Genomic DNA, 27,300 nt, shown 5'->3' on the forward strand with positions numbered 1-27,300 from the left:
CGCCTACAGTGGTGCGCGCACTACCACCTTATCGTGTTTAACGAACAACAACACAAGAAAAAAGTCTCATTATTTTCATTACTGTACTCCTTCATAATACGTTATAGCATTTAGTGAAATGCACTGTGCTGCAGCGCACAAATGTTCCCTGAGTTTAAGCCAGCGTGTAACACGGAAATACAGCTGGTGCTGAAGCAGGGAGTCGTCTCTCATTAACCCACGACTACGCACGCGCTGGGCGCGTTACGCGTTTCTGTCAGGGTACAGTGAGTAGGACCAATCTGACCAATGTGACTATTATCCGTAATTCATGCGTCAGAAGGCGAGGACAAAGTTGAAGAAGACGAAGACGTGGACGACAAAGATGCCGCCGTCTGTTCTCGCACTACTTCATCTTGATGCGTTCCGAGCTGCGGAGAGCGGAAGAACGGAATCGTGGCGGCCAAGATAGCCGTCGCGAAAGCAATGGTTAGCACTTGTGTAATCTTGTTCACCCTAGACGCGATGGTTCTAGGCATGGTGTATGTAGGCTGGATGGGAGAGACGAGAGGAAGGGAAGGGAAGGGACTGATCAGGTGTGCTACGTCATAGTGCGGACGGAGCGAGCGTGGCAAAAGAGTTAGTGGGGTTCAGGGATGTGAAGAAAGGGTCCACATGGTTTGCAAAGTTTAATACAATTAAGATTCACGCGCCTTTCGCAAAGCGACCAACTCTAAACACTTTAAGGTTACAAACGCCGCCAACGAGCCGCCGTTGTCTTCACGGATTCATTAACTCATCAATACAAAATACATCTAAAGCTCTTCGAGGACGTTCTGGGCAGAGCTGACATCGACGTCGGTCACGACACCCTCAACGTAAATCTTTTGGACCTTTTTGTTTTCGGCGACAAGAGCATAACGCTTGGAACGGACAGGGCCCAAAAGACCAGAGGCGTCAAACTCGGCACCCAAAGCCTTGGTGAATTCACCGTTCCAGTCGGAGACAAAGTGAACGTTCTCGTAGTTCTCAAAGCCCAAATTCTTCTTCCAGGCGTTCGTGACGAAAACGTCGTTCACAGCGACAATGTAAATTCCTACAACGCCCTTTGCAGCAAAGTCCTCGGCAGCAACAACATAGCCAGGGACTTGAGAAGAGCAAGGGGGAGTAAACGCACCGGGGACACCGACGATAATAATCTTTCCGTCGGGGAATTCAACCTTGTTGTTGGGCTTGTTCTCCCAAAGTTCGACAGAAGGCAAAGTGGCACCGAGAGCAATCATTTTTGGAGTGTGTTTTCACGTAATCGAGCAGAGAAGAATGCAAGAAGTAATGTTTCTAGTTTGCAGCTGCTGTTGCTGTTTGAATTTGATGATTTCTAGCAGCGCGCCGGATGCCTTATATATCTTTCACTGACGTCATAGCAATGACATCAGCATCTTCTGCGCATTTAAGATTTTGCGGAGAAGGGTGCGGACGTCATTGGATATCGCAAACCGGGTATAAGCGAAAGCAAATCAAAGCGGGAAGGGACAAGCAGGTGCCAGCTGTTTGGAAGAAGGAGAAGCAAATTCGCAATCCGGCGAGATGCTGGTGAGCCCGAGTACAAATCAACACCGGGACAAGCGTACGATGCGGCGTCGGGGCGGCAGCAATGGGGACCAGTAGCGGGCCCGGTCCCGCTAGGCGCTCAGTCCAAGCAGAGTGGAAACCAACAGATTGGACGTGCTCATGGGCGTAGGAAGATGCGCAACAAACGTGCGAAAAAAGCACGAAATATTAGTGCTGGAAACACTGAAGCTGGACGACGCTAGCGGATGTTTACTGGAAGGAGATTGGGGAACGAAATGGGCGAACCTAGTGTTTTATCCATTTGTCGGGTGCAGTGTGTGTGATGATGAACCGGTGGAGTGAAGCTTTCAATAGAATAGATATGGAAAGAGTCGAGGGGGGACGAAAGAGAAAAGTCGAAAAACAAGATACGGGAAAAGGAGACTGAGACTGAGACAAAAATGAAGACGAAAAAGAAATGGCTAGGATGGGATCGGATGAAATGGAACAAGACGCGAACGCAATGAAGAAAATGGAAAACGGAGTAGATACGGAAACGACTGTTGAGTATACCATCGACATAAGCAGCACTGTTACCAAAGACCCCACTTAGTTCCTCACTGACCAAACTTCTGACTGGTCTCGGCAAAAGCTGTCAGCTCTTGTAAAGCCTTGCCAGAACGGATACTTTCACGGGCAACTTCGACGCCATGAACATAGTCAGTAGCTACACCGGCCAACGTCAAAAGAGCGGAGGCATTGAGCAACACATAGTCAAGCACAGGATGAGACTCGGGAAGTTGATTGGTGAGAAGTTGCTTAAGAAGGGCAGCATTCTCATCAGGCGTACCACTAGCAACACTCGACAAGGGGTGCACGGGCAAACCGAATTGCTCCGGGGTCAGTTTTTCTTGACGGATGACACCGTCCTTGACAATCCATGCGTACGAAAGACCGGCAGGAGAAATCTCATCCAGTCCTTCTGCACCACACACAACCATGGAGTTGTCGGCACCCAACAGTTGCAAAGCCTCTGCAAACACCATACCCAACGATGGTCTGCTGACGCCAATGATGCGAGCAAAAGTTGGCACAGGGTTCAACAACGGACCCATCAAGTTAAAAACGGTCGGTACACCAATGAGACGACGCACGTTGGCAACATACTTCATGCTGGGATGACAGTAAGGAGCAAAAAGGAACATAAAGCGAGTTGAGTCGCTGATTTTGCACAAGGTTTTTGGGGTAACGTTTTGTAAAGCACATCCAAATGACATAAGAAGATCCGCAGAGCCACTTGACGACGTCGACGCCTTGTTTCCATGCTTACATACATGGAGACCGGCACCGGCTGCAACGATGGCCGCAGTTGTGCTGACGTTGAATGTGTTTTGACCGTCTCCACCGGTACCAACAATGTCAACGTATTTGTAAGAAGACTGGTCCATACCTTCGATACTCAAGGCATACGACTTGACCAACTTGATGAATTCCATCAGCACCTGGGGCCGGTCTTCCAACCGGCTCAGTCGCAAGGCAACAAGAAATGCAGCAGATTCTGCTTCGGTTGTTTTACCTTCCAAAACACAGCGGAGGGCATTCACCAAAACGTCTACAGGCGTCTCAATGCCACAGCTGTCAATTGACTTCATAGCCTTTTTAATTTCAGGATTAATCACACTCATAGTGAAGGATGCAAACCGATTCTAGGACAGGAAAAAACAGGAAACCTCTAAAATTGATCAAAACGTTGCTTTTGACGGCAGAAAAAAAAAGAAAAGAAAAGAGGGAATAACGAATGTTACTGGAAAAAAAAACTCACAAGCGAGGAAACTGAACTTGTTAGAAAAAACATTGTGCTGGATGACGCCTCCCTCAAGGAAATTGAGGAAACACGTAAAGAGAAAGAATACTCAGCCGATCTCACCTCTTCCTTATATCGTTTTGTCCGTTAACAGTTCGAGCACTTGCTGTTTTGTTAGCGAGTTTTGTTCAGAAACTCTGCGGTGGTGTCGGCAGTGGTGGTTAGGGCACGGCCCCCACTTCCCCACGCCCTCGGAAAGGTCACCACCAAAAACGTTGTCTGGGTCAAGAGAATTCAGCTCCAGCAACGAGACGTAGCCCGGTAAAAGGAAGGAATGCTGCGACTGTCGAATCCGTTCATTCGAAATGTCTTTGCATTAAAAACATTTTCAAGAAATGTTTCCAGCCTCCATATTTTTTCGCCGGCTAAAAAAGCAGCAATCCCTAACAGAGTCTTCATTTTTGTTCCACAACAATCGGCCTATGTGGTTGAACGGATGGGCAGGTTCCATAGGTAGGTGTGGGAAGGGGATAATTGAACGCTGTTGCGCGCCGTGTATGATTCCCACCATGTGTGCTAGTTGTCTCTTTGTTCTTCTTTCGAGGAAAACGTAATTGAATTGGGTCTGAAACTAACATAGTGCGTAGGGTCCTGGAACCGGGTCTCGCTGTCTTGGCTCCTTTGCTTGATAAAATTGCGTACGTTCACTCGTTGAAGGAGCGCACGATTATTATTCCCTCCCAGTCGGTGATTACGCTCGACAATATTGCGTTGTCGATCAACGGTTTTTTGCACACCCAAGTTTTTGACGCATACAAAGCGAGTTATGAGGTTGAGAATGCTGAATGGGCCATTGAACAGCATCTATGTTCAAGTATGCGGCACGAAATCAGTCAGCATCCCTTGAACCATGTTCTCAAACACAGACTGTCACTCAACGAGGTGTTGAATGCAAAGCTAAATGCTCTCACTAAAAAATGGGGTATTACTTGTCTGCGGACGGAGATTCTCGACATCAAACTCCCCGATGTTATTGAGAAGACGCTGCACGAACGTGAGACCGCCTCTCGAAAGAAGGACACGCAGATGATTGCTGCCGAGGGAAGGATGATGGCCATGGCAAAGGAAGCCGAAGGCCGAAAGCACGCCCAGTTACTGTCCCTGGAAGCCCAGAAGACGGAACGGTTAAACAAGGCTGCTGCAGATGCAGAAGCACTGCGTTACCAGTAAGTGACAACGCGAACCGTCTGTGCATGGTATACTAACTTTCCGCGAAGGATGAACGCTTTGGCAGAAGGCATCGCCTCCATCGCCAAGACACTCAATATTCATCGCCATGGCGCAGATGCCATTGGCTTGCAATTGGCAAAGGAGTACATCAGTGCTTTGAGCGAGATGGGAAAAAACGCTCAGACATTTGTGATCCCTCAAAACATAATGGATGTGAGTTCTGTGGTGAAAGAGGCTCTCAACATTGGACAGTCTCGGCCGAAATCAGCTACCGTGAAAACAGAAAAGCCGAACATGGACAGTGCTAAGCAAACTAATATTGATGGAGTAAAGGTTTGAAAAAAAAACGGGGGAAAAGGCAGGAAGAGGAAATGGGGTAAGGAGCAAAGAAAGCAAACGCGGAAAGTACAGATAAACGACAAGTTGGTAGACGTAATAAATGGGTAACGAGTATTGTCCCAGAAGAACCTGGTATGGAACCAAGGAAATGGGCTTTTGGCATAGAAAGAGAGAAGAGAAAGAGGGAAAAAAGGGGGATTATCAGACGTCTTTTTAGAAATTGGAAGCAAGCGTAATTTCTGGCATATTACTTTGCGGTCGATTATTGTCGAAATTATCCATTTCAATTGCAGATTGGTCATCTTCGTATGTGTTTTTTAGTAGTAGTTTGGGTCCCCAAATTCGCGCTATCACGAGAACAGATGCTAAAAGCACTGCCATCCCAACTACCGTGCCCACCAGGACGCCCACAAGTGTGCCGACGTTACCGTATGTGAAAGTGTGTACGACAGGCACAATCGTTGCAATACCACTTTGAGCCGGAATGGTCGAAGCAACAGACGTGAACTGGAAAATAGTTGTAATGATGTTGGTGGGCTGTATGGTGACATACACCGTTACCGTTTCCTTTTCCCGTTCATCTGTCGTATTGGTTGTACTTTTGGCAGACTGTGATGTGACGGTCCCTGTGGAAATGGTTGCTTCTGAAGATACACTTGCAGCCGAAGACGTAGTAATTGGTGACACTGTCGTCGACCGGGATGCTTCCGAGCTCGAGCCACTGCTGCTGCTGATGGACTGCTGGTCAACGACCGGCGACACGACAGCAGAAGACGAGGATTCCACATCCAAGTGAAGAATATTGGATTGCAGCGCTTGTGGATGCGACACGGGTGTGGGAATTGATGCTGTCCATGTGGTTGGCGTCGGCGTGTAGGTAGGAAACTGATGGGCATGCACACAGGAAGCAAGAAGCGCAATAACACACAGTAGAAAAACGTTTCTGCGCATGAAACGGGCGATTGTGTGTGACAAGTAAGGCGGAACAGCAATGGGAAACGGTAATGAACTAGTGTACAAACGACAAAACCTAAGAAAGAGCGAATAGATATCCAAACAGGTTCATCTAGTAATAAAAGGAATAAAAAAAACAGAGGAATTAACCAAACAAAATACAGATCAAATTGAGAAAAAGAGCCAAAGTTAAAGGAGATACGTCTCTATACAGGCCACAATCGTGTACAGACCGAACGAGCATAAACAGAGTATTGTCGACAAACGGACAAGCTTGAAAAACGCGAGACAAAACGAAAGAAATCGTCCTTTATGATGTTCCCGTTTTAAGGCAAGTATATACCATAAGATTGGTTTCTCATGCAAACGTCGTTTTCCAAGGAATTGGGAAATTACACGTACCTAAAACGCGTCAAAAACGTACACAAGAAACAACGAGAAAAAGGCAGTGATTCCGTCGTATGCAGTCGACAAAGTACGCGTATCCTTACAGCTATAGAGTGAATTTCGCGTGTTAACACTTCAAAGACCCCAAATTACTCCCAGGACACGTAAAGAGGGTTTTCGGTTGGTAGGCGTGCGCCTACCGTTCGCTAAGGGCATCAAGAACCGCCTTGTTACCGCGTTACCTAGTTCCCCTGCGGGTGTGGACATTGCGTCATGCCAGGAATGATAACACCGCTTATTCCAGCCAGGCCGACTTCACCTTCACAATTACCCAAACCTCGCCAGGTGAACCAGTTTTCGGTTTTGTTCGACATCAAGCAGCAGCCTAACAGTGTAAGACAGATTACCAAAGGATAGACGAGGTGTAGAGGTCTTTCCTGCCTTTTTTCCGGTTAAATTCTGACCACTTCTGTAGATTTGGGTGATTTTTTTTTGATTCACTGGCCTAGACTTAACGAAAATGAGTGTTGAGTGCAACGGAGAACTCTACTTCTATCCTCCTTTCACGACTATGTCGAAGGAGACGATGACGGTTCATAATCCCAATGCCGAACCCGTCATTTTCAAAGTGAAGACGACCGCTCCCAAGCAGTACTGTGTCCGTCCCAATTCTGGTCGAATTGAGGCTAATTCTTCCTTAAAAATACAAGGTACGAGACCATTGATGCCGAACGGTGGTGTCGGATGCGGGTTGACGCGTCGTTGTGAGCCATGCTGAGTGTTTGTTGGCTTTTTCGCGTTATTTCAGCGTTTCTGCTGGCTTGCCGTGACTCTTCCGTGTCCTCGTTGCGCTCATCAGTCTTCTAACACCGTGTAGTACTTCTTCAAGCCTTCAAGGAGGAGCCTCCTGTTGGTTTCAAGTGCCGTGACAAGTTCCTCATTCAAAGCATGCTTCTGGGAAACGAAGACACCCAAGGAGTCGAAAATTACCACGAGTTTGTATGTCTCTCGTCCGTCGTGTCGCCCTAGCTAACCACCTGTGTTCTAGTGGGCCGCTATGGAGAAGCGTCCTGGCGTCAAGATTCACGACCGTAGAATCCGTTGTGTGTTCTCCACAACCCCTTCGACCGCTGCGGGAGAAAACGCTCCTCAAGCTGTTTCTGACGCTACTACTTCCACGACCGCTGCCACTGCTACTCCTGCTGCTACGGCTCCAGCTCCGGTTCCCGCTCCAGCTCCTGCTCCTGCCCCAGTTCCTGCTCCAGTCGCTGCGGCCAACTCTTCGTCCCCAGCAGTGCCCACCAGCATTCCCTCCGAGCCTATTGAGGTTCCATCGAAAAAGGAGGAGCCCGTTGTCAAGAAAGAGCAAGTGCCCGTGGCACCTGCAGCTGCCGATGCCATTGCTCCCAAGACCACTCTTAGCTCTTCTCACGTCTCCCAAGTGACCAAGGAGCTCGACGTTCCTTCTGCTGCTTCTACACAACCCAACGCCGCCGCTACCACGTCTGCTGCTCCCAGCAGCGGTCCCACCTTCGCCTCCACCGATGCCATTGCTCCTTCAGCCATTGCCTCCACCGTTCCCGACCTCGTGCAAACGGTTGTGGACATGGATGAGCCTCAGGCTCAGGAAGAGGAGACTGTCGTCCCCAAGGCTGCTCCTGTGGAAGCCGAGCCCGAGCCCGAGCCCGAGGACAAGCGCGAGCTGCCCACTACTCCTTCTTTCGCTCCCGAAGAGGAGAAGACGATCAAGGAGAGCGACGTTGCTTCCCAAGCTGATGTCGCCAAGGGAACCTTGGAGACGATTGAGGACAAAATGACTTCGGCTGCGAATGCCGTTCGCTCTGCCGTTCACGGAACCGCCCAAAAGGTAACTGAGTTGGGTGAAGCTAGCACGACTGCCGTTGCACAACCCGTCGAGGAGTTGGCCGAAAGCACAGGTGTTGCCGCCAGCGTCAACGTTCCCGAGCCTCAGACCGCGGAGGAGACTACTGCTACTACTATTCCTAATGCTTCCACCCTCGGTTCTACCGCTCGCGAGTCCGCCCAAGACGCAGCTCTGACTGCAAGAAGAGTGGCCTCGGAACCCGCCAAAGAAACACCTGTCCCTGCTGTTACCCAAACTCAAGCACAAGCTGCTGCTTCCGCCCCTCGCGATACTCAAGAAAGACAAACGACTGCACAATTGGCTGCCGGCAACTCCGAGAACACCGTTGCTGGTGGCATAGAGCCCAAAATGGTTGCTATTCTTTGCTTTATTTCGTTCATGATTGGTTATCTATTTTTCTAGTCAGCTTCTTAATTGAACACGCTTGTCGTATCGTTGCAAGCGGGAAAAGCGTGCGAGAACAGCACCCTCTAAGCTCCCTTCCTACACACCATTCGAAGCCGGAAGCCTGTACTTTTTGGCGCTTCAGACGTTTTCTCAGCGGTTGCACACGAAAAGGGAAAAGACGAATTCTTTCCCGTCAACTGCACGGTAACTGTTGCACCGCACTGCTCCAGGATGTGCTACACTCGCTCTCTTAAATGACACATGTCCTGAAGGATTCTAACCGTGCTTGTTTATGAAATTCACGTCGCGGTCTCTACACTCTTTGCGTATTTTGATGCGGCCGACTAAGACTAAGCTACTTGCCTAATACTACTTATCCAATTCAATTGCGGGGGGGACGGGGGACACGAGCGCCGGTGGGGTGTGCGGCGTAGGAGGGCGAAGCGGGTGACACCGGCGAGACTGAGACACGGGGTCTACGTATGATAGAGCAGCGTGTATGACGGGGCGGTCGGTGCAGGGCGAGTCAGTGCAGGGACCGTCTAGCTGCCGCTTCAAGGCCCCTGGGCGGAGAATACTGAGGCGGAGGGTAGTTGCAAGTCCATCGTTAAACGAACGTAGCGAGATGTAACGGAATAGAGTGTGTTGTGTCCTGGCACGGTGCATTTCATAATAACAGAATAGTGCACTTCCTTCTCTAACGTTAAAGTGTACTGCACATTACACCGTGTTGTGTTAACCCTTATAACACGACGCTCTGCACCGCTCTCCGTCTCGCTGCTCGCTTCGCTAAACCTTATTAACCCTAACCCGAACCCGATTCTGACCCCACCCAACTTTACCCACGCTCCTCCGTCGTCATTCGCCGCATCACGACTTTCGCTATTTATCAGATGTAGCCAAAATCGCTTAGCTGTATGCCGTCGGAACATGTAAACAAGAACAACCTGCTCGTACCACTTAGCGTTTACCAAAATCAACATGACAGGAGCTTCTCAGGATCCCAAGTCTGCTCTTCGACAATGCTGGTCCCGGGTGTTTGCTCGATTGGAAGACCCGAAGTATATCAGCGAGTTCCCGTCTGAGGAAAGTATGTATGTCAATTTTTTTCTGCTGTGCGCGTTCGACGACTTCGACTTGACGCTGCAGCGCTTCCTGCGGGCTCGAAAATTCCATCTCGAGCAGTCTACGGACATGCTCATGAATGCGATCAGCTGGCGAGCGTCCATCGGACTACGAGACATCATGCTGCAAGGCGAGGCCGGGCTAAACGAGATGATGATTAAGGCATCAATGTACTTTATCTGGGGTCAGGACAAGGCCGGACGGCCAATTGTGTTCTTGAACATGCACAATTTCATTCCTCCCAGATCAGAGAAGGAAACGGTTGAGCTCAGAGCAGTTGTGTTGTACGCCATGGAGAACGCAAGACTGTTCCTGGATTCCGAACAAAACACATCTCATGGAGTGCTTGGTCTGGCCGACTTGAGTTCGTTTGCTCGCAAGAACATTGACCTCGAGTTTTCGCGCATCTTCATTGAGATTTTCCAAAACTACTTCCCGGAGATCTTGGGCAAGGCTCTTGTTGTGGGCAGCGGCCTGCGTATGGCCCTGTTTGAAGGTATGTGAGAATGGACAGGAGGGCAGGACGGAGAACGGGGAACAGGGAACAGGGGACAGAAAACAGAGAAAAGAAAACAGAAAACCCTGTCCGCCTCTCCCTACTGGCACGTTGGGTCCGATTACTAACCTCGTGTAGGCGTCTGGAGATTTGGAAAATACTTTATGGATCCAGAAGTGCGTAAAAAAGTGTCTTTCTGTCGCCCGAATCAGTTGACAGAGTATGTGGACACAGAGTTTATACCGATTTCCCTGGGCGGCCACTTTGACGAGGCCAAGCTGTATGAACTCGACCAGCGTAACCCATTGAGGCACGAAGAAGTCTCCCGTACACCTTCCGCCAAAACGATAGCGGAATTGGACGGAGAATTCATTGACGCTTCGAAGAAGTTTATCGCGCTTACTCGCGAATGGATTTACGCCGAAGGAAAGCCGACCGAAGCCAAAATAGAGGCGGAGCGAAACGCACTCAAGAAACAGTGCAAGTTGCTCTGGCGCAAGGAAATCGCCGTTCGCCCATTGAACCTGTACCAGCGTCTCGGTTTGATTGATCCCAAGGGCATCGTGAATTGGGACAAAGCACGTACCATGGTTTAAAACAGGTCTCGCTTCGGACGAATGGATTGTTTCATGTTGTGTATGAATTAGATATCTCTTTGCGAATGAATACCAAAATTCTGTATCGATATAGACGGAAGAGCACCGGTCTGCGTGTGTGTTCCTCCGGCTTGCCGCAAACCTGCGTCGTCGCTCTTGTCCTCAGTCGCGTGGAGTCGTCGTTTCAATTTGTTCTTTCGTGTCATGCAAGGTCATTAAAGGGGGAGAGACATTGTCAAGGTTCTTCGTAGCCTGGGGCTCTCTTTTGTAGTCATTCATTTCTTTCATAATATGGGCAACAAGGGTAACGATAAAGATGGTAGGGAGGTACATTAGGCTGCCAAAGAATAGCTTTCTGGCGTTCGGGTTGCTGGGGTTCCGGTAAAAGGTCCAAGCCTTTCGGGTAAAGACGATGTTGACCCAAATAGCTGCTATGGCGTACCATGGGTCAACGATGCCGCAGCTGATGTACGCAAGACTGAGCGGTAAGCACAGCACCGTGTATCGCAGAGCTACACGTGCATTGAGAGGAGGGTTGGTCCAAGACATCATGCGGTAACCGCACGTTTTGTAGTCTTCACGAACCATTGCGGAGAGAGAGTTGAAGTGGGGGAATTGCCAGGCGTACATGATGGCCGCAGTGAGGATTCCGCTGGGATGCGTGAACAAGTCGCCATTAGAGCAAGCAGCCCAACCCATTAACGGCGGTACTGCACCAACAATGGACCCGACCCATGTGTTAAGGATGGAAACTCGCTTTAATGGAGTGTAGAGACCCATGTAAATGGCTATATTGAGCACGCCAAGCCAGGCAACTGTGCTGTTTACCGAGTAGTTCATAATGGTGCCCAACATTCCTGCACCAGTAGCGAAAAGCCAACCGTGTTCGGGACGTACGGCGCCACGGGGGATAGGACGGTTGTGTGTTCGAGCCATTTGGTAATCCAGCAATGGTTCCATGCACTGATTATAGCTATTAGCACTGAGACTGCAAAGCGTTGTTCCTCCGGCAAGCAGCAGCAAATGACTCAGAGACAATCCGGGAAAGGGAGCTAGTGCGTATGCCGACATGGCTGTAAGGACGACGAGTGCTGTGAGTCGTGGCTTGCCTAGTTCAATGAGTGTACTCAGCTTCGGGACAGCAGGTGCGTTTTGTTCTCGTTCTCTAAGTACATTCCATACCTCGAGAGGAGGCACACGGTAAGGAAGAGCATTCTGCTTCGGTGTGTTTTTCTTAAAGAATTGGGGTTTCTCCGGTACAGCGACAGAACTTGTCGCAAAAAACCGTTTACACGAGACAGGACTGTACCGAAAGAGGAACCACCTTGAGGAGAGACCAAGGAGCATAATTCCTGAGACAGAGTCCGTTTAATTGGAGTATTGGATGTTGTTATTAGTGAGAGACGGTAATTGAATTGGTGCTGGCGGAGCAGACGACATTCGAGTAAGTCTTATGTCAAGAGGGATTAAAAGTCGTTTCACGAATGAGACCTGGTTTACCGGTGTGTATAACGTGGTAAAAAAAAAACAAGGAACAATGAGCACTGTGTATCGTCAGCGAGGAGGCACGAGAAGAACAAGGAGGGTTTCAATGGCTCAACAAGGAAAGGCGAATTCTGTCGGCCGAAGTCAGCTCCAGTCGGTCACGATCCTTCATGATTCTACATTAATCAGTATAGTCAATAAAATAGTTAAAAAGGTACTATTGGAATATATATTATAAGGATATACAGAAACAGTAAAAAAAAAAACAAAAAATAAAAATAAAAAAAAATAAAAATAAAACACAAAAAAAGGAAAGTAGGACAAACTGTTCAAAAAAAGGCGTATTTCATGCTCACTTCATTTAATTCATAGAAACAACTTCGGAATACGTGGGAATTGAACTTTGGGCACCAGCTCGTTGTACGGTAATTGCACTGCATTTGGTTGCGAATTCCAGAGCCGCTTTCAAGTCAATTCCCGAAACAATCTGGTTGGCAAAAGCGCCAATGAATGTATCGCCAGCACCAGTAGTGTCAACGGCTTTGACTTTAGCAGCTGGAAGGAAGCCTTTAGCACCAGAACGAGAAACAAAGTAGCTGCCATGACTACCTAATGTAATGATCACAGCCTTCCGAACACCCTTTTCCAGTAAACGAAGGGCATACTTTTCGGCATTGTCAACCGTGATGTCTACATTTGTTTCATTGAGCACGATGGCAGCTTCATGTTCGTTGGGCACAAGGTAGTCGCACTTACTGAGCATGTCATCAGACAGGAAGAACGCGGGTGCAGGGTTCAGTAAGACGGGAGTGTTGTGTTTGTTGGCAATTTCAAGAGCCTTCGCTACAGAGGCGATTGGAATCTCGAGTTGAAGGATGATCATGTCGCTTTCGGCAATGACACTTTCCAACTTATCAACGTAAGTCTCGTCCACGAGGCCATTCGCTCCAGCAGACAACAAGATTCTGTTCTCTCCTGTTTGCTCGACGATAATCATAGCGACACCGGTAGAAATGCCTTTCACGGATTGAACATGGGAGGTATCAATTTTGTCTGTATGAAGCCCTTCCAATAATGTGCGTCCAAAAGCATCTTCTCCAACACATCCTGCCATCATCACCTTTGTATTGTCGTCTGGTGTCATTCTAGCAGCAGCAACAGCTTGGTTCGCACCTTTTCCTCCAAGACCTTGAGAGAAACCATTATCCAACGAATGCACAGTTTCGCCAGCTTTGGGACAAGCCTTTGTTCTCATCACCAAATCGGCGTTTAAGCTTCCAATCACTAAGATACGGTTCATAATTGTAGAGACTAAGAAGGAAATAGAGAGACAGGAACAGAAATAGAAAACTGAGGGGAATCAGGAAAATAAGAGGTAATTCAAGGGAAATAAGGGCAAATTTTTTTAATAAAAGTTTGTTTTTTGCCTACAATGCTTGTTATTTAAGGAAAAGTATGGCGCTTTTTCCTCGTTGATTTGTTCGTTTTATTATGTGAAACGTGTACGTGGCGGCTGAACCAAAAGTATTCCTTTTCCCTGCAGTAGAACCGCTTCGTTTCCCTTTACGAACCGCGTTTTAGAAGTCAATGTCTCATTAAAAATTAAAATTGGCTTGAACGTATGCTACCCAGTCGTTTATGTTCTTTCTCTCTCTTGTTTCGCTTCCAAATACAGATCGTCAACATTGTTCTCTTTCCAGCTTATGCCCACTTCTGAGTTAAATAAGCATTCAATTGGAAACAAAAGAGCTAGAAGCGAGTCGGTAGATGAGGAATTTTGTGCGATATGTTTGGATACTCTTTCTCGAAAGGCCAAGTTGCACCCATGTGGTCATTCCTGCTTCGACCTGGACTGTATAACAACGTGGTTACAGAGGTCTTACAAGTGTCCGTTGTGTAAGCGGCCAGTTGACTGTATATATTATGATTATGATATACGAAACAAGTTTAAAAGGCGGTACATTCAACCTCGTTCTACAGAGGTTGGCAACACTCGCAACGACTCTGTGGAAGGTGACACTGTGCACGACACCAGATCTTCTCTCTTTGCAGAGTATCCCTTATTGGCTAGCAGGAAGGTCATCTACGAGTACCAAATGTTGTCGAGAATTACCCGGCTTCCACGGAGATCCCGGTTCGAAAATGGCGTCTGTTTGGCGGCGTTTCGCTCGTCTTCAATGTTACAGAGAAAAACGGAGGCCTTTTTAGGGCGGGAGTTGGTTCTGTTCGATTACATGGACCAATCTCAATTATCATTTCTAAAACATTTTATGATGGAGCTTCTTCGACAGCATGGGATTGATGAACCCCATACATTACTCCAAGTATCCGAGTTCTTAGGTGAACAGGATGCAAAAACTCTGCTCCATGAACTTCACACATTCTTAAAAACTTCCATCACAACAATTCACCGGTACGATGCATGCGATTATGTTGTGTATGGTGAGAGTGGCCTTACGTTAGAAGACATACAGCACCGGCTGGAAGCCTCTCCATCTTACTTTGATGAATGGGGAACTGAACAATCCGATGAGCAGAACAGCGGACAGGACGACGGACAAGGTTAGCAAAAAAGAAGGAGGGACGGATAACTCTAATGTGCAAACAAACATTCATTTACTGTTTCCGTCCTTGGTTGTTTCTTTTTTCCTTCATAGTGTTTGACCAACACATTTTGTATAGTTATATCTTTATATTTCATATAGACAAATTTGTAACGCTTAATGAAATAGGTTGACATGTAATGAATTCCAAAAGCCGTCATTTTAATTCCACATGTATTCGCTCATTTATTTCCTACCGTTTTGTTTCTCATCTCTCCTCCCCCATTGTATGCTTTGCAAAAACTGTTTAAGTTTCCCGTAGTTTTCTACGAGAAATGTCAACATTAAACGGAAAGGTAACTTGCAAACTCTCAGACAAGAGCTAACGGTTTTGTTTTAGACTGCTCTTGCGTATGCACGAGTATGGCAACACATTTCAGCAAAAGGGCTTCCATTAGGAAGAACAGCTTCACAAATTGCAATTGTCCTTATGGGAAAACATAAACCCATGTATCATCCCGCTTCAGACTGTGGTGACTATGTTGTTGTCACGGATTGTGACCAAATTGCGACTACGGGCAGAAAAATGGAACGAAGCATGTACTATTCACATTCTGGCAAACCAGGACATCTAAAATCATGGACGATGAAAGAGATGGCGGAGAAGAGGGGAAAGAAAGAACTTTTGCTACGTGCAGTCTCAGGCATGCTGCCCAAAAACCGTTTACGGGACAAACGATTAGAGCGTTTGAAACTATTTGATGGACCAGAAAACCCGTATCATGAGAATGTATTTAAGAACTATCTAATGATGTATGAAGAAAAAGTTGCCGACAAAGGAGAGAGAGGCACAAATGACGAAGACCGACTAGGATGATTTTATTCCCCATGGGTCCCTCCTATACATTTTTGTTGAAAGGCTTCGTGATATTCCACTGCTATTGAACAAATTCATCAGTTGCAAACTTGCCCAATATGTCGACTCCTAATCTCCCTGCCGCAAATCTTAACTCAGGGCGGGATTACATTACAATGAACTAATAAAGTATTTCCATCTAAACTACCAAAAGCACTTCCCCTCATGGTTCTTAGGAACAAGTTCCGCCCAACTTCCCGCTTTACGTAAGCCGAAAACAAGCCGAAATGATACGAAAGTGGTTATCGTTACGATTCCAACAGCAGGAAGCATCATATGTCCCGTGGCTACATCATGAGCGAAGCCGGCTGCCTGATGCGGATGCCGTTACCTTCACCCGTGCGAATGAGAATAATATGCGATTCAAGAGTAAACAAATTGAATTGGTTGCTCATCGCACTTGGCGACAAAATGCGTCGGCTTAGAAGATACATGAGAGAAAGAGAGAAATGGATGCGACAAGAGGCGAATGTAAGTGTGAATAAAAATGACTCGAAATAGAGTTTCAGTGAGTCGCTTTACATATTTATTTTCATGTTTTTTATGGACAATGTAAGTTTTTTTTTTTTTTTTTAGGTTTTAGTAATTTATTTTATTTTTTAATAATTATCTTTAATTCCGTTTTATCCTTTTTACTTCCTTGGAATCGTATTTAAAAATTCACGAAAAATAATTAAAAATTAGAATCACGATCTCCTGTGTATTCCCACATTATCCCATATTATTATTTTATTTTATTAATTCATAGCTTCACAGTTTCGCCCCGCATTTCCTAATAAAATTGATAAAAAAAAATAAAAAAAAAATAAAAAATTAAACAATAAAAAAAATCAATTACACTTCGTTTCGTTCGTCACCTCCGCCTCCTCAGCGGCAACAATCACCATTTCATTTTCCTCTCCGTCTGCTTTTGCACCTATTAAATTCGCAATTCGCCACTCTAAATTGGCTCGCTGGCATCAGTGTTGTGACCCGCTTGAGTAGGCCTCCCACGTCATAGGCCAGATTGTGGCTATAACCAGGCTGGATCCGCCCTCCGGAACCTGCCCAGAACCAAACACTCATCCTCAGTGATCGTACCGATTGTTGCGAGTTCTCACTTGTTGGAAGAATACGCTCGTTTTTTCTCTAATTTCTGCCATCACCTCGTTGGTTTCCTTCTTTATAACCTTTAGTCACTCTTTTAACATGAAGCTTGCTCAATCTATTGCCCTTTTCTCTCTCGCCGGTGTCGCTCTGGCTACTCCTCCCGCCTGTGTTTTGGCTTGTTTGGAGGGAAGCACTGCTTTGACTGACTTTTCCAGTCTGTGTACCTCTACTCTCTCTTCTTGTCTTAACGAGAAGTGTTCGGACGTGTCTGCGGCCGTCCAGTACGCGTCTGAAGTGTGTACCGCCAACGGTCATGCTCTCGTCAATGCCGTGAGCAGCTCTAGCAGCGGCTACTCTGCTTCTAGCACGAGCTATGCTTCCAGCAGTGCTTACACTTCCAGTAGTGCTTACTCTTCCAGCGCTGTCTCCTCCATCATCCCCTCTGGCAGCGCTGTCTCCTCTGCAGTTGTCTCTTCTGCTGCTGCTGCTTCCTCTTCCGCTGTTGAGTACGTCTCGGCTGTCTCCTCTGCCGTTGCCTCCTCTTCTGTGGAGCCCGTCAGCAGTGCCGTCGTCCCCGTTGTGAGTGCCAGCTCCGCTGAATCTACAGTCTCTTCTGCTGTTGTCCCTATTGCCTCTGCTCCTTATTCGCAGAACGAGTCTGTCACCGTCCCTGCCGCTCACAACACAACCTACACTATTCTGTCGACTTTCACGACTCACGCTACTACTCCTTACTACGCAAACACCACAATCAGCTCCGCTGTTTCTTCTCCCACTGTGTCGAAGGGCCCATACTATGTTAACTCTACCGCTAATGGCAACGACACTTGGTCCACCTACTCTGCTCGTCCCACTGGACCCAGCGGCAGCAACTTCTCCGTTGTTTCTAACGGTAACGGCACCATCCCCAGTTCTGCCATGTCCTCTGTAAACGTTAACTCTGTTCTCCCCGTCTTTGCTGCTGTTTTGATTGTTGCCTTGTCCCTCTAGATGGCTTTGACATTGTTCCACCTGGCGGTGGTCCGAAGGGTAACTTCAGTGGTGTTAAGCACTTGTGAGGGTGCTCTGAAGAAGACCGTCTGTATTTGACCGCTTTCCTCTTTCCTTTTTTTGCATCTTTATTCATTCATTTATTTATAAATTGTTTTGATATAATGGAGGGCTGTGAGTGTGTGTGTGTGTGAGCCCGGGTAGGGCATATGTGTATGTTAGTTAGTGCAGTTAAGTTGACAGTGTTTGGTTATGCTTGTCATGGCCGTTTGGTGAGCAGGTATGTTGTTGCTGTCTTGTACGAATGCGTAAGAAAGAACAGTTGCATTTGTGCAAGCCTAAGGTAGCAGGTCTCAGTGCAGGATTCATTCACTGCGTTTACGAATCATTATAGAAAAAGTCTAAGAGAATTCGAATGCGGTCCATTTTCTTGAAGATTACACAATAACGTAAGCAACAGGCTTGTGCTTTGAATAGACACGACTCGCAGACAAACGCGCCTCTTCATTGCTGATAATGACACTCGAATTTCGTTGATCATCAAGAGAAATGGAAACCCTCTGAAGCCAGCAAATCTCATTCTCGTTACCGAAATAACAGCTTATTCAAAACATCATCAACAAGATATCTCTGAAGAATTTCCTCTAAAGACACAGACTTCTCCTTACATCCCTGCTCGCGTATTCCCTCTATAAACGATTGCTATTCTTTCCTTTTTTATCATTCACTTTCTCTTCTTAAGCCATTTTAGAAAGAAGCGTTTTGGCAGATTGTCTTACAACCTTTTGCATTTGAAGGGCAATGTGATCACAACCAGCAATGGCAGTCGTCAAAGCAGGCTCAAATAAATCCAAACTGAGTTTTGTTTCTTGTTTCAGATATGTCACTTTTCCTTTTGTTCCTAGAACACCAACAGTCATCCATGAAATATCACTCTCTTCGTTGGTATTCAGGTCTTATTGATGCATGTTAGTAAACGCGTTTGTAAAAATCGTAGTTTTGGTACATACCCAATAGAACCTGCGTCTCATAGATACCGGCAGTAGCGCAACAAACGTAATCAACCATTGCAATACCTGCATCAATAAGAGCAAGTGTTGCAGCATTGATGCATGTAGCAATAGCACCTTCCCGTAAGTTAGAATGAAATTACCATGCGAGAAAAGAAAAGCTATAACAAACAACTTACCACCGTCGTCCTCTAAAACGTTTAGGGAAATGGATATTTGACTTTTCGGGTAGAGTTCAACTTGAATGGCTTGCTCAAACGTTCTTTGGATAGCAACACATTGCTCTTGAATTCGTTTATCGGATCGATGTCTTTTTTTACGATCAATGAGACTAAAAGGCGCAAAATTTAGTTCCACATTAATAAAGGCCTTTTCCTGCTTAGATTTGCCTTTGATATAAGGCTCTGACGGTCCATTTACATTGCACAAAACTCGGGTATTTCCATGCTGAATGAATGAAGAACCATGAGCAGTTTTTTCAACGCCAATTCTGCAGTCAAACTCTCTCATCTCATTCCATCTTCGGCCATCTGATACTTAGCAATGCATCTCCCTAAAAATCCACATACCTTGACGAAGACCTTCTGCGGATATAACTTCGTAATGTGACTGAAAAACGATAAATTAGAGCAAATACAAACATCAAACACCTTACCATTTTCAAAAACAAATCTATAAAGATAGAAAAGCAAGTCGTCAGACTGTTTAAGGAGTTGTTTTTCTTTTTTTCTTCTCTCCCAAGGTAAGGTAGGGAGCGCAAAGCTGTACAAACGCTTTCGGACGGTATTTACGGCCCTCTGACGGCTTTTTCCTTTCAACGGTTTGACTCTCAGTATGGGAATAGGAATTGATATTTGCAAAATATCAAGATTTTCTAAACTATTCGCTAAAGGTGTTTCTTGGCAAGAACGATTTGCTAAACGAATCCTTCATAAAACCGAGCTTTTAGAATGGAGCCTAATTCTCAATGAACAGAAGGAAAATTACAATTCAACTGCAACGGCTAAATGGTTTGCTACGAGGTATACGATTTCGTGATTAAAAATGACTAACACAAATAAGATGGTCTACAAAGGAAGCTGCTTTTAAAGCTGTTCAACCAGAACACAAGGTGTATATGAACGAAATGATGTTAAAACATTCTTCTAACGGTGAGATTACCCCTTTTGGGACTATTGTTTGTTCATCTTTTACTGACCGACTAGGACAACCGGTTCTTTTCATTGATCGAAAGGGTGAAAACCCATTGTCTGTTCCCGTTTCTTTGAGTCATGAAGATGACTACGTTGTTGCTGTTGCAATTTATATGCCGTGTGTATGATTTATTGTGAGCAACTAAAAGTGGGCTTTATTCAAGGAGCACAATCAGGACGACCTCAATGAGAGAGAGATAACGTCTACTGTTATAGATCCGTGTATTGTTGTTACTTGTGTGTCTTATCTTGTGTCATTTACACCTTGTTCCTGTTCATTTTGGTCAGAAAGACGCAGAAAATGTATATAGAACACGGCCTTCCCTTTGTTAACCCTTTCAACCACTTCAGCCATATCACCCTATCCTTCTCTTATAAACAGCTAACTACAACTTTCTGTTCTACAAACCGTAATACCGACTTGCTCTTCTAAATTCATTCGCAGGCTACAGCAGACGGGTTTCTGCCCGTCTGCGAAGAAAGCATCGAGAACACAAGTCCTCTTTGCCCTACCTCTACGTCTGCAGCACATCTCCTTCCGCGTACCGATTCACTTGTATCTTACATTTACCTCCTCTATTCTTCATCCTCTCCAGCTATACATTGTTACCATACCACCTTCCTCTGCTGCAAACAAAACTCACCACCACAACTCACCCAGCAGAGAATTCCCAGTACCCTGGAACTCTCAGGCTCAGAAACCCTTAATTACTGTGCGAGACCTGACGGATCAACCTGTTTAACTGTTTTCTGTGGACCAGCAGTTTCAAATTTTGTTTTTAGAATTTTTTTGTTCTGAGACTGAGTTGGTAAAAAAGATCATCACCCAAACAACATAGTTCTCTTTCCTGTTAAGAATGTCTGGAGAACTCTCGTCTTTGCCCAAGGCAGCAAAGCTCATTTACGAGCATTGCTTGGCCGCCCTTCCTAACTGTGTAACGCAGGATGATCTCAGCAAGGCCCTTGGTCGCAAAGTTAATGTTACTGACATGAGTAACTCTCTCAACCTGTTGCTTGGAAAGCGGTTGCTAGATCCGTTGCATCAGGGAAAGTCTTTGGTTTATCGGGCTGTACAATTAGATGAAGCAAAATGGTATGTAACATGGAGGACCAGAAGGAAGAACTTGCCTAGAAATACTAGTTTCAATGGTCACTGGAATGTCTGCAGCCTACTAACAATGCTAGGGTATCCACTATGGAGGGCGACGAGCAAATCGTCTACAACTTTATTAAGGGTTCAGGCAATGAAGGTATCTGGACGAAGACACTAAAAATGAAAACCAATCTCCATATGACAGTCGTCAACCGCTGTCTCAAAAGTCTGGAGTCCAAGAACTTGGTCAAATCTATAAAAAGTGTAAAGCATCCTACTCGCAAAATTTACATGCTTTATGACCTTGCTCCCAGTAGCGAAATTACTGGCGGCCCTTGGTTTACTGACCAAGAACTCGATATTGAGTTCATCAACAATCTCAAGAAAGTAGTGTACAAGTACATTCACTCAAAAAGTTACCCGTCAAAGAAAAATCACAAAGGCTCTGACCTTCTGTGGTCAGTTGACTATAACGGTTACCCTTCTGCCATCCAAATTCATGACTGGCTGCGATCAACGAATATCACAGAAGTTGATCTTTCACTAGCGAACGTCATGTCTCTTGTCGATGTTTTAGTTTACGACGGAAAAGTTGAAAAACGACCTGACGGTACGACCTTTCGTGCCGTTCGCCAAGTTGAAGGCACGATTGACGGCTACACAGAGTCTCCTTGCGGAAAGTGCCCGCTCAATGATGTCTGTGCCGTCGATGGTCCCGTTAGCCCGATGACTTGTGAATATTTCGACAAGTGGCTCATGTAAAATCTAGGAGGATACAAGGATCCGCGGTTAGTTTTCATATTTAATATTGCGATCAAAAGTGGTTTAGGGTACTACAAAAAAAGAAAAACAATTTCCATCGTTTAAGTAGGGTAATAAGAAAAGCTTTTAAGTAAACGGATATCTATAATCATTCGCGGTTCGCGTTTTTATTCATTACAACGAAAGAGAAGCGCTTTAGCTGTGATGCAGGTCAACGATTTGACCGATCATCTCGACATACTTTTTAACGAAGTGGGCTTCGGTGAGCGTACCCGCTTCAGGAAGCTGCTTTGCAAAGTCTTGCAGCTTGCGGGACAATGTGAGTATCGAATACGAAAACGCCTTATCTTCCGAAGAAATTCTTTTGAGGGGATTGATCATGAGAGAGGCAACAAACATCTGTAAGAAATGAATCATCACGCGAAGAGCAGGTGCTTTTGACTTGTAACTAGAACTTTGCTCACAAAAGTAGTACAGGTATTTGAGCACAACTTGCATAAGACTTAAATTTAAAACCAGTGGTTCTGCCGCCTTATTTTGAGAAAGCTGTATCAGCAAACACATTCCTGACTCAATCTCACTTATAAAGTCAAGCAATGACTGATTAGAGCTTAAGAGGTCCGAGAGGAAACGATTAAACACGTCTACAAATGATCCAATGAAATTCCGACGCAAGTAGAATGCATGTAAACGTGAGGACAAAGACGGACTAAATTTGTGCAAAGCATTTAAAACCAAAACAGACAATTCCCAGCAAAAACCATATGTATACAGAGCGTCACCAATAATAACATCAAGAAAGCCATCGGTGTAAATTTTTGAAGAAGCCAACGAAGGCGCACTTTTACCACTCACTGCCTTTGTTGAGGCTTTCTCGTCACTTAAATCTCCTTGTAACGTCTCTTTCACCGATGTTAAAACATAAAGAATAGAGCCATACAAATTTTCGCGAATAACTTGCGAGGAAGCAGGACATTGGATAGCAGCAACAAGTCCTTGAATAACACCGCTAACGTTGTCCAAAACGAAATTTGTATTTTCAGTCTGATTATTAATCTCGCGAATCCGTTTTAAGGAGAACGGAACAATTGTTTCAATTAACGAACTAATAACAAAAACAACGTTTTGTCTTTCGATCGTATAATCCGAAATCTGCGGCAAGAGGAATCGTAGCAAATCCCAAATCAGCTCATCAAACTGAACATCAGAAACAAAGTCTGAACAATGCTGAACCAAGATTCCAACAAGTCTTGCCCAAACTTCAAGACAATTGTCAATGGCCTCAATAAACAAGATCTTAGAATTGTATTCGTCCAATTGAACAAGTAGCTTCTCGACCTTGTCGGTTTGTGATTTTTGCCAATTTTGCTTCTCCTCAACCGAACCGGTAAATACTTCAAGTTCCGAATTCAAAAGAAGCGTATAAGCATCCGCAACCCTTTTCGTGTCTATTTCACCATTATTGGAACTTTTTAACTTGTTGGAGATGAATACCTTGAAAAGTGAATTGAGAGAACTCGGGATATCAGAAGTCATACGCTTTCTGTCAATACGCATGATATCCATAAAGTCCATCACTCTAAAGCTTGAGCTCTTTCTGGTCAACAAAGTTGGGACGAGAACACTTTGACTGTTGCAAATGAGGGATTTAACGTAGGTTTCTAAGTGCTTCTGAAGATTCAGCGTATGTGTTTGATGAATTTCGGTAACAATGATGTTCATAATTTGAGCTCTTGCAAGAATCAATTGGGTGAAGGAGTCAATCTCTTCGGCTGCCATATTTGGCAACCTTTGAATATCATCCTGCTGCAGGATTGGCTCAACGTTAATTAACTTCGGAAGAAGGCCATCCTTTTCTCTTAACAGGGTCAACGTAAGTTCCGATGTATAAGGCCAGACACAAAGATGCGAAAGAATTTCCATAGCCTGTAGAACAACCTTTGGCGTCATAACATTGACATTCTCGACCGTTCTGACGCTAACCAATTCAACCATAGAGTGAAAGAGCGACACATTAGAACCGACAAAACCGGGTTCCTTAGAAGACGTTAGTTGATTAGTAAACGAAACATCAAAACCAAGCAACATCAAAGAAAGCGAAAATTCATTTCCTGACCGTTTAAGATTTTCAAGAAGCATCTCAAGGAGGAAGGAAGACTTGTTTGGAATATTAAGGAGCGTATTGGCACTTTCTTCAAAGGCACGGATAAAACCAAACATTATCCGTCTGGATTCCGCAGCTGTACGAATGATAGAGAAGAGACGATGACTTCCCTCAGTATTGCATCTGTTCATAAGTCCATCCGTATCCAGAAGGTAGCTTAAGACACGTAAACTAGAAGAGGCAATCTCTTCGTGCCTTGAACCAACAAGCAATACAATTTGAACTATTGTTGAAGTCCGAGTCATAAAAACATCGCCAAATGCTCTTCTTGATATACTAAGGTCAAGGACATCTTTGTTGATGCCCATTTCAGGAACGAGTGGAATAACATTCTTAAAAAGATCATTTTGAAGTGAGAGAACCTTCTCAATCACTTGTAAAGATTTGTGAACACAAGTGGTCACAATTTTAGGAACCAGCACATCCTCAATTTGGTCGAAATCAATTTCAGTTAACTCGAACAAACCCATATACACACTTTCGGTGTAAAAGGCCTCCAGTAAAATTAAGGCAGGAAGACGTGCAAGGTAAAGTTGCAGAGAGCTGCATTTCGTATATGCATTGATTTTTTGACCGAGCGGTCGAGAGAACAATAAAAGATCAAAGTTTAGACCTTTCAAGATAGACAGCATAAATTCCAAAGAAGACCGGTAAATATGCAGAACGTCCAATTCGTGCGTATTCTTCCACGTAGTAGCAGACTCGACCATCGAAAGGATAACAAAATCAACATACGGCTTAATGCCAGGACCGCGATATGCCTGACCAAGGCCTTCGGGGAAAGAAAGCGTTTCTGGTGCAACATTAAGAGGGCAACATAGCGAGGTAAGAAGCTCAATAAAAGCAGCCCTTATGGACGGATTTTGGGTGAATCGTAAAAGATTGTTGAATAGGGGACCAGATCCATCAGAAGCACCAACTATGTTGCTTCGTATAAGGTTGAGGCTGGATGTTGTTACAGCATCCGAGTCCAATTCGAAGAGGATAGATGTGACCAACCAATTGTCAAGCAATGTCCACATGGTAGAACTTTCAGCATACGTTGATTGATAAGCCAACGCAGTTAAAGCTTTAAGAACATTTTTCTTTATTTCTGGCTGCAAGTTACATTCCAAAAGGTCAAACAATGTTGGAAGAACATTCAACTCTGACCTGGATGTAAGGATCTTTGCTATACTTCCTTCATGTCGAATGACGGTTGCAAGAAGAACAATATAGCTTTGAACAATTTGTGCCGAAACTTCATCAAGCTCACCTGGATCGGTATAAACTCTAGCCATACCGGACGAGGTTATTACCGTTTGCACAGGTTTCAGTTGGGATATGTAATACTGCAACACATTAAATATATAGGTCCAGCTGTGGTTTGCCATTACATCCTCGCCAATTTGTTCTTCTGAACCCTGAGATAAAAGCTCGTGTAATTTGAGCGCACTACTTGCATCTTGACAAAGAGAAACAAGAAGGTAAATAAAAGCACTGATGACGCCAGGAATTTGACAATTCATTGACCATGTAAGGAAACCGTACATATCCCCCTCTTCATCATTCCAAAAATCTGCGCACCAATCTTTGTTGTATGCATAAACGGACGAAAGTAAGATGTAGAACTCTTCAAGAGGAGGAACTGGTGGAGTATTAGCATTCACCGAGGTGTCATTGAAAGAAGACTGTTGAGTTAAAAGTGTGTCCTCTTCGTCCAAACGTAACGATTTTAGGGTGTCGGGCATAAAACTAACAAAAGCCAAAAGAAAAGCTCGCAAGTGAGAGAACAAGATATCCTTGAACTTTGGTCGAATATTCAACCACTCAACAGTAACCGTTGATCTCGGTTGGATAAGATTCCAGTTAATCTCGGTGTCTGTTGCTTCGTAAAACGGACTGATGAGAAAAGTAACGAAATGAGAGAATGCGCCCTGATGAATAAAACTTTTTGCGACAGAAACAATGTGTCTATCATAATCAACAAAATTGGGAACCTGACTAACCAGCTTGCAGGCTTCACTGAAAACTGTAACCCACCAAATACCAACAATTTGTTTTAGTGACGGACAGCACCAGCTACCGCCGTTGTCCTCAACAATGCCCTTGTAAAATTGTTCCAGCACATTGTCGGAGCATTTTGTGAAATAGATAGGTCCGTCTTCGGGAATCTCGACGTGAAGTGTATTTTTGAGGTACGAAAACAAAACAGGCAACAAAAGAACGGCCTCATTGTCAACGATAGAGCGACCTTTTAAGTTGTTGAGAATGGACTCGTAGTTCTCTTGACTTAAGAGGAACGAAGATGCAAGTTGATGCAATATAATTGAAAGAGTTTCCTGCTCAGCAGTGAATGTTTCGAGAGAGAATTTGACAAATTCAAATATCTCTGCATTGTTGGTCGAGCCAATGAGTTGGCCCTGAACCCCTCTTTTGCGAATGTCAGCAACCTGATTTTGCAATTGCAAAAAGTTTTCTAGACAAATAGCGGCAAAATTAAGCTGTCCGCGCCTAACACCTCTGAAAAAATCAGAGATTGCATTTTTAAGATCAACATCGAGCTCTTTCACCAGAAGCAGTCGAGTCAGTGTCTCGACAACATCTAACAAATCATGTCTCGATTTGTAACAAACATATACACCTGCGGGGATAGGCTTTCTGTCCAAACGAGTAGACAGTTGAATACCGAGTTGCAGTAAGTAAGCAGCCTCAAGCTCGTCAACCGAAAGCTGGTCACTCAACGTCAATGCTTGATCAATAAACTGCTGATTAAGTTTATAAGGGACATCGTCCAGTTCTACTTCACCTGATTGCACCTTTTTCCTAGACTGGTCGTTTTTTGGGTTGAATGAAAGCAAGGCTTGAAAGTCTTTAATGTAGTATTCCAATGCCTGACTTAAAGCACGAGGTGAGATTCCGGAACCGGACGGGTTTGCTTCGATGCATCTCAACAAATAAATGAGAGTTTCATAGTGGTCATACTTCCATTTCTCCATTTCAGTAAACAGATTGCGCCTTGTTCATGAACTTGACCAGCAGAAATTTCCCGGTTCAGCAACAAGCGAACTGTTTTTTGCAGAAAAGACAGAATTGTGTTGCTGATGCCAGGCAGAGTGGTGGAGGTAAGTACGAGAACGTGACGCGTCACAGACGAAAATGAAAAACCCTACACGAAAATAAACAAGTTGTTAAAAATGGAACAGAAGGGCTTTGCTAAGGATTGTTGACCTTGAATCAAGGGAAAGTAATGTTAAAGGAGGGTGTACAATTAGCTATATCCCGTCATTATACTACTTCATCTTCGTTTTAGCTTCTCTACGGACTCAACCAACGCGTCCTC

The 27,300-nt window shown here is 45.1% G+C and overlaps 17 protein-coding genes across 17 annotated transcripts; 8 read left to right on the forward strand and 9 right to left on the reverse strand.

Moving 5' to 3' along the window:
- Positions 1–28: 28 nt before the first annotated feature.
- Positions 29–604, reverse strand: SJAG_06097 (hypothetical protein). The gene has a single exon (XM_011050695.1). It carries the CDS (start codon positions 516–518, stop codon positions 309–311), a length of 210 nt encoding a protein of 69 aa, XP_011048997.1. The 5' UTR covers positions 519–604; the 3' UTR covers positions 29–308.
- A 116-nt stretch (positions 605–720) lies between these two features.
- On the reverse strand, positions 721–1,401 carry SJAG_03166 (thioredoxin peroxidase). Its single transcript, XM_002174295.2, has one exon. It carries the CDS (start codon positions 1,260–1,262, stop codon positions 795–797), a length of 468 nt encoding a protein of 155 aa, XP_002174331.1. The 5' UTR covers positions 1,263–1,401; the 3' UTR covers positions 721–794.
- Positions 1,335–3,576, reverse strand: SJAG_03167 (phosphoribosylanthranilate transferase Trp4). Its single transcript, XM_002174296.2, has 2 exons — positions 3,458–3,576; positions 1,335–3,363 (listed from the first exon to the last, which is right to left on the reverse strand). Exon 2 carries the CDS (start codon positions 3,213–3,215, stop codon positions 2,148–2,150), a length of 1,068 nt encoding a protein of 355 aa, XP_002174332.1. The 5' UTR covers positions 3,216–3,363; positions 3,458–3,576; the 3' UTR covers positions 1,335–2,147.
- On the reverse strand, positions 3,513–6,449 carry SJAG_05291 (hypothetical protein). Its single transcript, XM_002174298.2, has one exon. The coding sequence runs from the start codon at positions 5,852–5,854 to the stop codon at positions 5,117–5,119; it is 738 nt and encodes a 245-aa protein (XP_002174334.1). The 5' UTR covers positions 5,855–6,449; the 3' UTR covers positions 3,513–5,116.
- SJAG_03168 (prohibitin) lies at positions 3,642–5,057 on the forward strand. The gene is made up of 3 exons (XM_002174297.2): positions 3,642–3,847; positions 3,982–4,560; positions 4,612–5,057. Exons 1-3 carry the CDS (start codon positions 3,669–3,671, stop codon positions 4,901–4,903), a joined length of 1,050 nt encoding a protein of 349 aa, XP_002174333.2. The 5' UTR covers positions 3,642–3,668; the 3' UTR covers positions 4,904–5,057.
- A 96-nt stretch (positions 6,450–6,545) lies between the features above and the next one.
- On the forward strand, positions 6,546–8,955 carry SJAG_03170 (MSP domain-containing protein). Its single transcript, XM_002174299.2, has 4 exons — positions 6,546–6,637; positions 6,720–6,954; positions 7,122–7,243; positions 7,293–8,955. Exons 2-4 carry the CDS (start codon positions 6,765–6,767, stop codon positions 8,529–8,531), a joined length of 1,551 nt encoding a protein of 516 aa, XP_002174335.1. The 5' UTR covers positions 6,546–6,637; positions 6,720–6,764; the 3' UTR covers positions 8,532–8,955.
- On the reverse strand, positions 8,407–9,182 carry SJAG_03171 (hypothetical protein; the record flags this gene model as incomplete). The annotated part of the gene is made up of 2 exons (XM_002174300.2): positions 8,407–8,519; positions 8,621–9,182. One exon carries the CDS (start codon positions 9,180–9,182, stop codon positions 8,886–8,888), a length of 297 nt encoding a protein of 98 aa, XP_002174336.1. The 3' UTR covers positions 8,407–8,519; positions 8,621–8,885.
- Positions 9,183–9,349: 167 nt separating this feature from the next.
- SJAG_03172 (sec14 cytosolic factor family protein) lies at positions 9,350–10,828 on the forward strand. Its single transcript, XM_002174301.2, has 2 exons — positions 9,350–10,137; positions 10,276–10,828. The coding sequence occupies exons 1-2, from the start codon at positions 9,498–9,500 to the stop codon at positions 10,731–10,733; spliced, it is 1,098 nt and encodes a 365-aa protein (XP_002174337.1). The 5' UTR covers positions 9,350–9,497; the 3' UTR covers positions 10,734–10,828.
- Positions 9,378–12,458, reverse strand: SJAG_03173 (protoheme I Xfarnesyltransferase). The gene has a single exon (XM_002174302.2). The coding sequence runs from the start codon at positions 12,078–12,080 to the stop codon at positions 10,896–10,898; it is 1,185 nt and encodes a 394-aa protein (XP_002174338.1). The 5' UTR covers positions 12,081–12,458; the 3' UTR covers positions 9,378–10,895.
- Positions 12,415–13,756, reverse strand: SJAG_03174 (ribokinase). Its single transcript, XM_002174303.2, has one exon. The coding sequence runs from the start codon at positions 13,516–13,518 to the stop codon at positions 12,580–12,582; it is 939 nt and encodes a 312-aa protein (XP_002174339.1). The 5' UTR covers positions 13,519–13,756; the 3' UTR covers positions 12,415–12,579.
- Positions 12,626–15,004, forward strand: SJAG_03175 (ubiquitin-protein ligase E3). Its single transcript, XM_002174304.2, has one exon. The coding sequence runs from the start codon at positions 13,922–13,924 to the stop codon at positions 14,783–14,785; it is 864 nt and encodes a 287-aa protein (XP_002174340.1). The 5' UTR covers positions 12,626–13,921; the 3' UTR covers positions 14,786–15,004.
- On the forward strand, positions 14,966–16,250 carry SJAG_03176 (mitochondrial 54S ribosomal protein YmL23). Its single transcript, XM_002174305.2, has 2 exons — positions 14,966–15,117; positions 15,162–16,250. The coding sequence occupies exons 1-2, from the start codon at positions 15,097–15,099 to the stop codon at positions 15,636–15,638; spliced, it is 498 nt and encodes a 165-aa protein (XP_002174341.1). The 5' UTR covers positions 14,966–15,096; the 3' UTR covers positions 15,639–16,250.
- Positions 16,251–16,670: 420 nt separating this feature from the next.
- On the forward strand, positions 16,671–17,921 carry SJAG_03178 (hypothetical protein). The gene has a single exon (XM_002174306.2). It carries the CDS (start codon positions 16,866–16,868, stop codon positions 17,754–17,756), a length of 891 nt encoding a protein of 296 aa, XP_002174342.1. The 5' UTR covers positions 16,671–16,865; the 3' UTR covers positions 17,757–17,921.
- SJAG_03179 (exosomal 3'-to-5' phosphorolytic exoribonuclease Ski6) lies at positions 17,921–19,663 on the reverse strand. Its single transcript, XM_002174307.2, has 5 exons — positions 19,422–19,663; positions 19,336–19,375; positions 18,946–19,296; positions 18,767–18,883; positions 17,921–18,711 (listed from the first exon to the last, which is right to left on the reverse strand). Exons 1-5 carry the CDS (start codon positions 19,422–19,424, stop codon positions 18,494–18,496), a joined length of 729 nt encoding a protein of 242 aa, XP_002174343.2. The 5' UTR covers positions 19,425–19,663; the 3' UTR covers positions 17,921–18,493.
- On the forward strand, positions 18,802–20,696 carry SJAG_03180 (hypothetical protein). The gene is made up of 3 exons (XM_002174308.2): positions 18,802–19,788; positions 19,829–19,917; positions 19,972–20,696. Exons 1-3 carry the CDS (start codon positions 19,601–19,603, stop codon positions 20,085–20,087), a joined length of 393 nt encoding a protein of 130 aa, XP_002174344.1. The 5' UTR covers positions 18,802–19,600; the 3' UTR covers positions 20,088–20,696.
- Positions 20,630–21,981, forward strand: SJAG_03181 (DNA-directed RNA polymerase III complex subunit Rpc34). The gene is made up of 2 exons (XM_002174309.2): positions 20,630–21,052; positions 21,145–21,981. The coding sequence occupies exons 1-2, from the start codon at positions 20,817–20,819 to the stop codon at positions 21,812–21,814; spliced, it is 906 nt and encodes a 301-aa protein (XP_002174345.1). The 5' UTR covers positions 20,630–20,816; the 3' UTR covers positions 21,815–21,981.
- On the reverse strand, positions 21,876–27,079 carry SJAG_03182 (nucleoporin Nup186). Its single transcript, XM_002174310.2, has one exon. It carries the CDS (start codon positions 26,954–26,956, stop codon positions 22,010–22,012), a length of 4,947 nt encoding a protein of 1,648 aa, XP_002174346.1. The 5' UTR covers positions 26,957–27,079; the 3' UTR covers positions 21,876–22,009.
- Positions 27,080–27,300: the final 221 nt, after the last annotated feature.

The sequence above is a fragment of the Schizosaccharomyces japonicus genome (genome assembly GCF_000149845.2).
Source record: "Schizosaccharomyces japonicus yFS275 unplaced genomic scaffold supercont5.2, whole genome shotgun sequence".
Taxonomy (NCBI): Eukaryota; Fungi; Ascomycota; class Schizosaccharomycetes; order Schizosaccharomycetales; family Schizosaccharomycetaceae; genus Schizosaccharomyces; species Schizosaccharomyces japonicus.

Coding starts and splice junctions, on each gene's coding strand:
- SJAG_06097 (XM_011050695.1), bottom strand. CDS start 518: ATGCCTAGAACCATCGCGTCTAGGGTGAACAAGATTACACAAGTGCTA.
- SJAG_03166 (XM_002174295.2), bottom strand. CDS start 1,262: ATGATTGCTCTCGGTGCCACTTTGCCTTCTGTCGAACTTTGGGAGAAC.
- SJAG_03167 (XM_002174296.2), bottom strand. CDS start 3,215: ATGAGTGTGATTAATCCTGAAATTAAAAAGGCTATGAAGTCAATTGAC.
- SJAG_03168 (XM_002174297.2), top strand. CDS start 3,669: ATGCTGCGACTGTCGAATCCGTTCATTCGAAATGTCTTTGCATTAAAA. Junction 3,848..3,981: donor CGGATGGGCAGGTTCCATAG/GTAGGTGTGGGA, acceptor CATAGTGCGTAG/GGTCCTGGAACCGGGTCTCG. Junction 4,561..4,611: donor GCAGAAGCACTGCGTTACCA/GTAAGTGACAAC, acceptor CTTTCCGCGAAG/GATGAACGCTTTGGCAGAAG.
- SJAG_05291 (XM_002174298.2), bottom strand. CDS start 5,854: ATGCGCAGAAACGTTTTTCTACTGTGTGTTATTGCGCTTCTTGCTTCC.
- SJAG_03170 (XM_002174299.2), top strand. CDS start 6,765: ATGAGTGTTGAGTGCAACGGAGAACTCTACTTCTATCCTCCTTTCACG. Junction 6,955..7,121: donor TTCTTCCTTAAAAATACAAG/GTACGAGACCAT, acceptor AACACCGTGTAG/TACTTCTTCAAGCCTTCAAG. Junction 7,244..7,292: donor TCGAAAATTACCACGAGTTT/GTATGTCTCTCG, acceptor CCTGTGTTCTAG/TGGGCCGCTATGGAGAAGCG.
- SJAG_03172 (XM_002174301.2), top strand. CDS start 9,498: ATGACAGGAGCTTCTCAGGATCCCAAGTCTGCTCTTCGACAATGCTGG. Junction 10,138..10,275: donor GCGTATGGCCCTGTTTGAAG/GTATGTGAGAAT, acceptor AACCTCGTGTAG/GCGTCTGGAGATTTGGAAAA.
- SJAG_03173 (XM_002174302.2), bottom strand. CDS start 12,080: ATGCTCCTTGGTCTCTCCTCAAGGTGGTTCCTCTTTCGGTACAGTCCT.
- SJAG_03174 (XM_002174303.2), bottom strand. CDS start 13,518: ATGAACCGTATCTTAGTGATTGGAAGCTTAAACGCCGATTTGGTGATG.
- SJAG_03175 (XM_002174304.2), top strand. CDS start 13,922: ATGCCCACTTCTGAGTTAAATAAGCATTCAATTGGAAACAAAAGAGCT.
- SJAG_03176 (XM_002174305.2), top strand. CDS start 15,097: ATGTCAACATTAAACGGAAAG. Junction 15,118..15,161: donor TGTCAACATTAAACGGAAAG/GTAACTTGCAAA, acceptor GTTTTGTTTTAG/ACTGCTCTTGCGTATGCACG.
- SJAG_03178 (XM_002174306.2), top strand. CDS start 16,866: ATGAAGCTTGCTCAATCTATTGCCCTTTTCTCTCTCGCCGGTGTCGCT.
- SJAG_03179 (XM_002174307.2), bottom strand. Junction 19,297..19,335: donor CGCAGAAGGTCTTCGTCAAG/GTATGTGGATTT, acceptor GCTAAGTATCAG/ATGGCCGAAGATGGAATGAG. Junction 18,712..18,766: donor TGAGACGCAGGTTCTATTGG/GTATGTACCAAA, acceptor TGCATCAATAAG/ACCTGAATACCAACGAAGAG.
- SJAG_03180 (XM_002174308.2), top strand. CDS start 19,601: ATGGGAATAGGAATTGATATTTGCAAAATATCAAGATTTTCTAAACTA. Junction 19,789..19,828: donor GCTAAATGGTTTGCTACGAG/GTATACGATTTC, acceptor AACACAAATAAG/ATGGTCTACAAAGGAAGCTG. Junction 19,918..19,971: donor GTTAAAACATTCTTCTAACG/GTGAGATTACCC, acceptor CTGACCGACTAG/GACAACCGGTTCTTTTCATT.
- SJAG_03181 (XM_002174309.2), top strand. CDS start 20,817: ATGTCTGGAGAACTCTCGTCTTTGCCCAAGGCAGCAAAGCTCATTTAC. Junction 21,053..21,144: donor CAATTAGATGAAGCAAAATG/GTATGTAACATG, acceptor TAACAATGCTAG/GGTATCCACTATGGAGGGCG.
- SJAG_03182 (XM_002174310.2), bottom strand. CDS start 26,956: ATGGAGAAATGGAAGTATGACCACTATGAAACTCTCATTTATTTGTTG.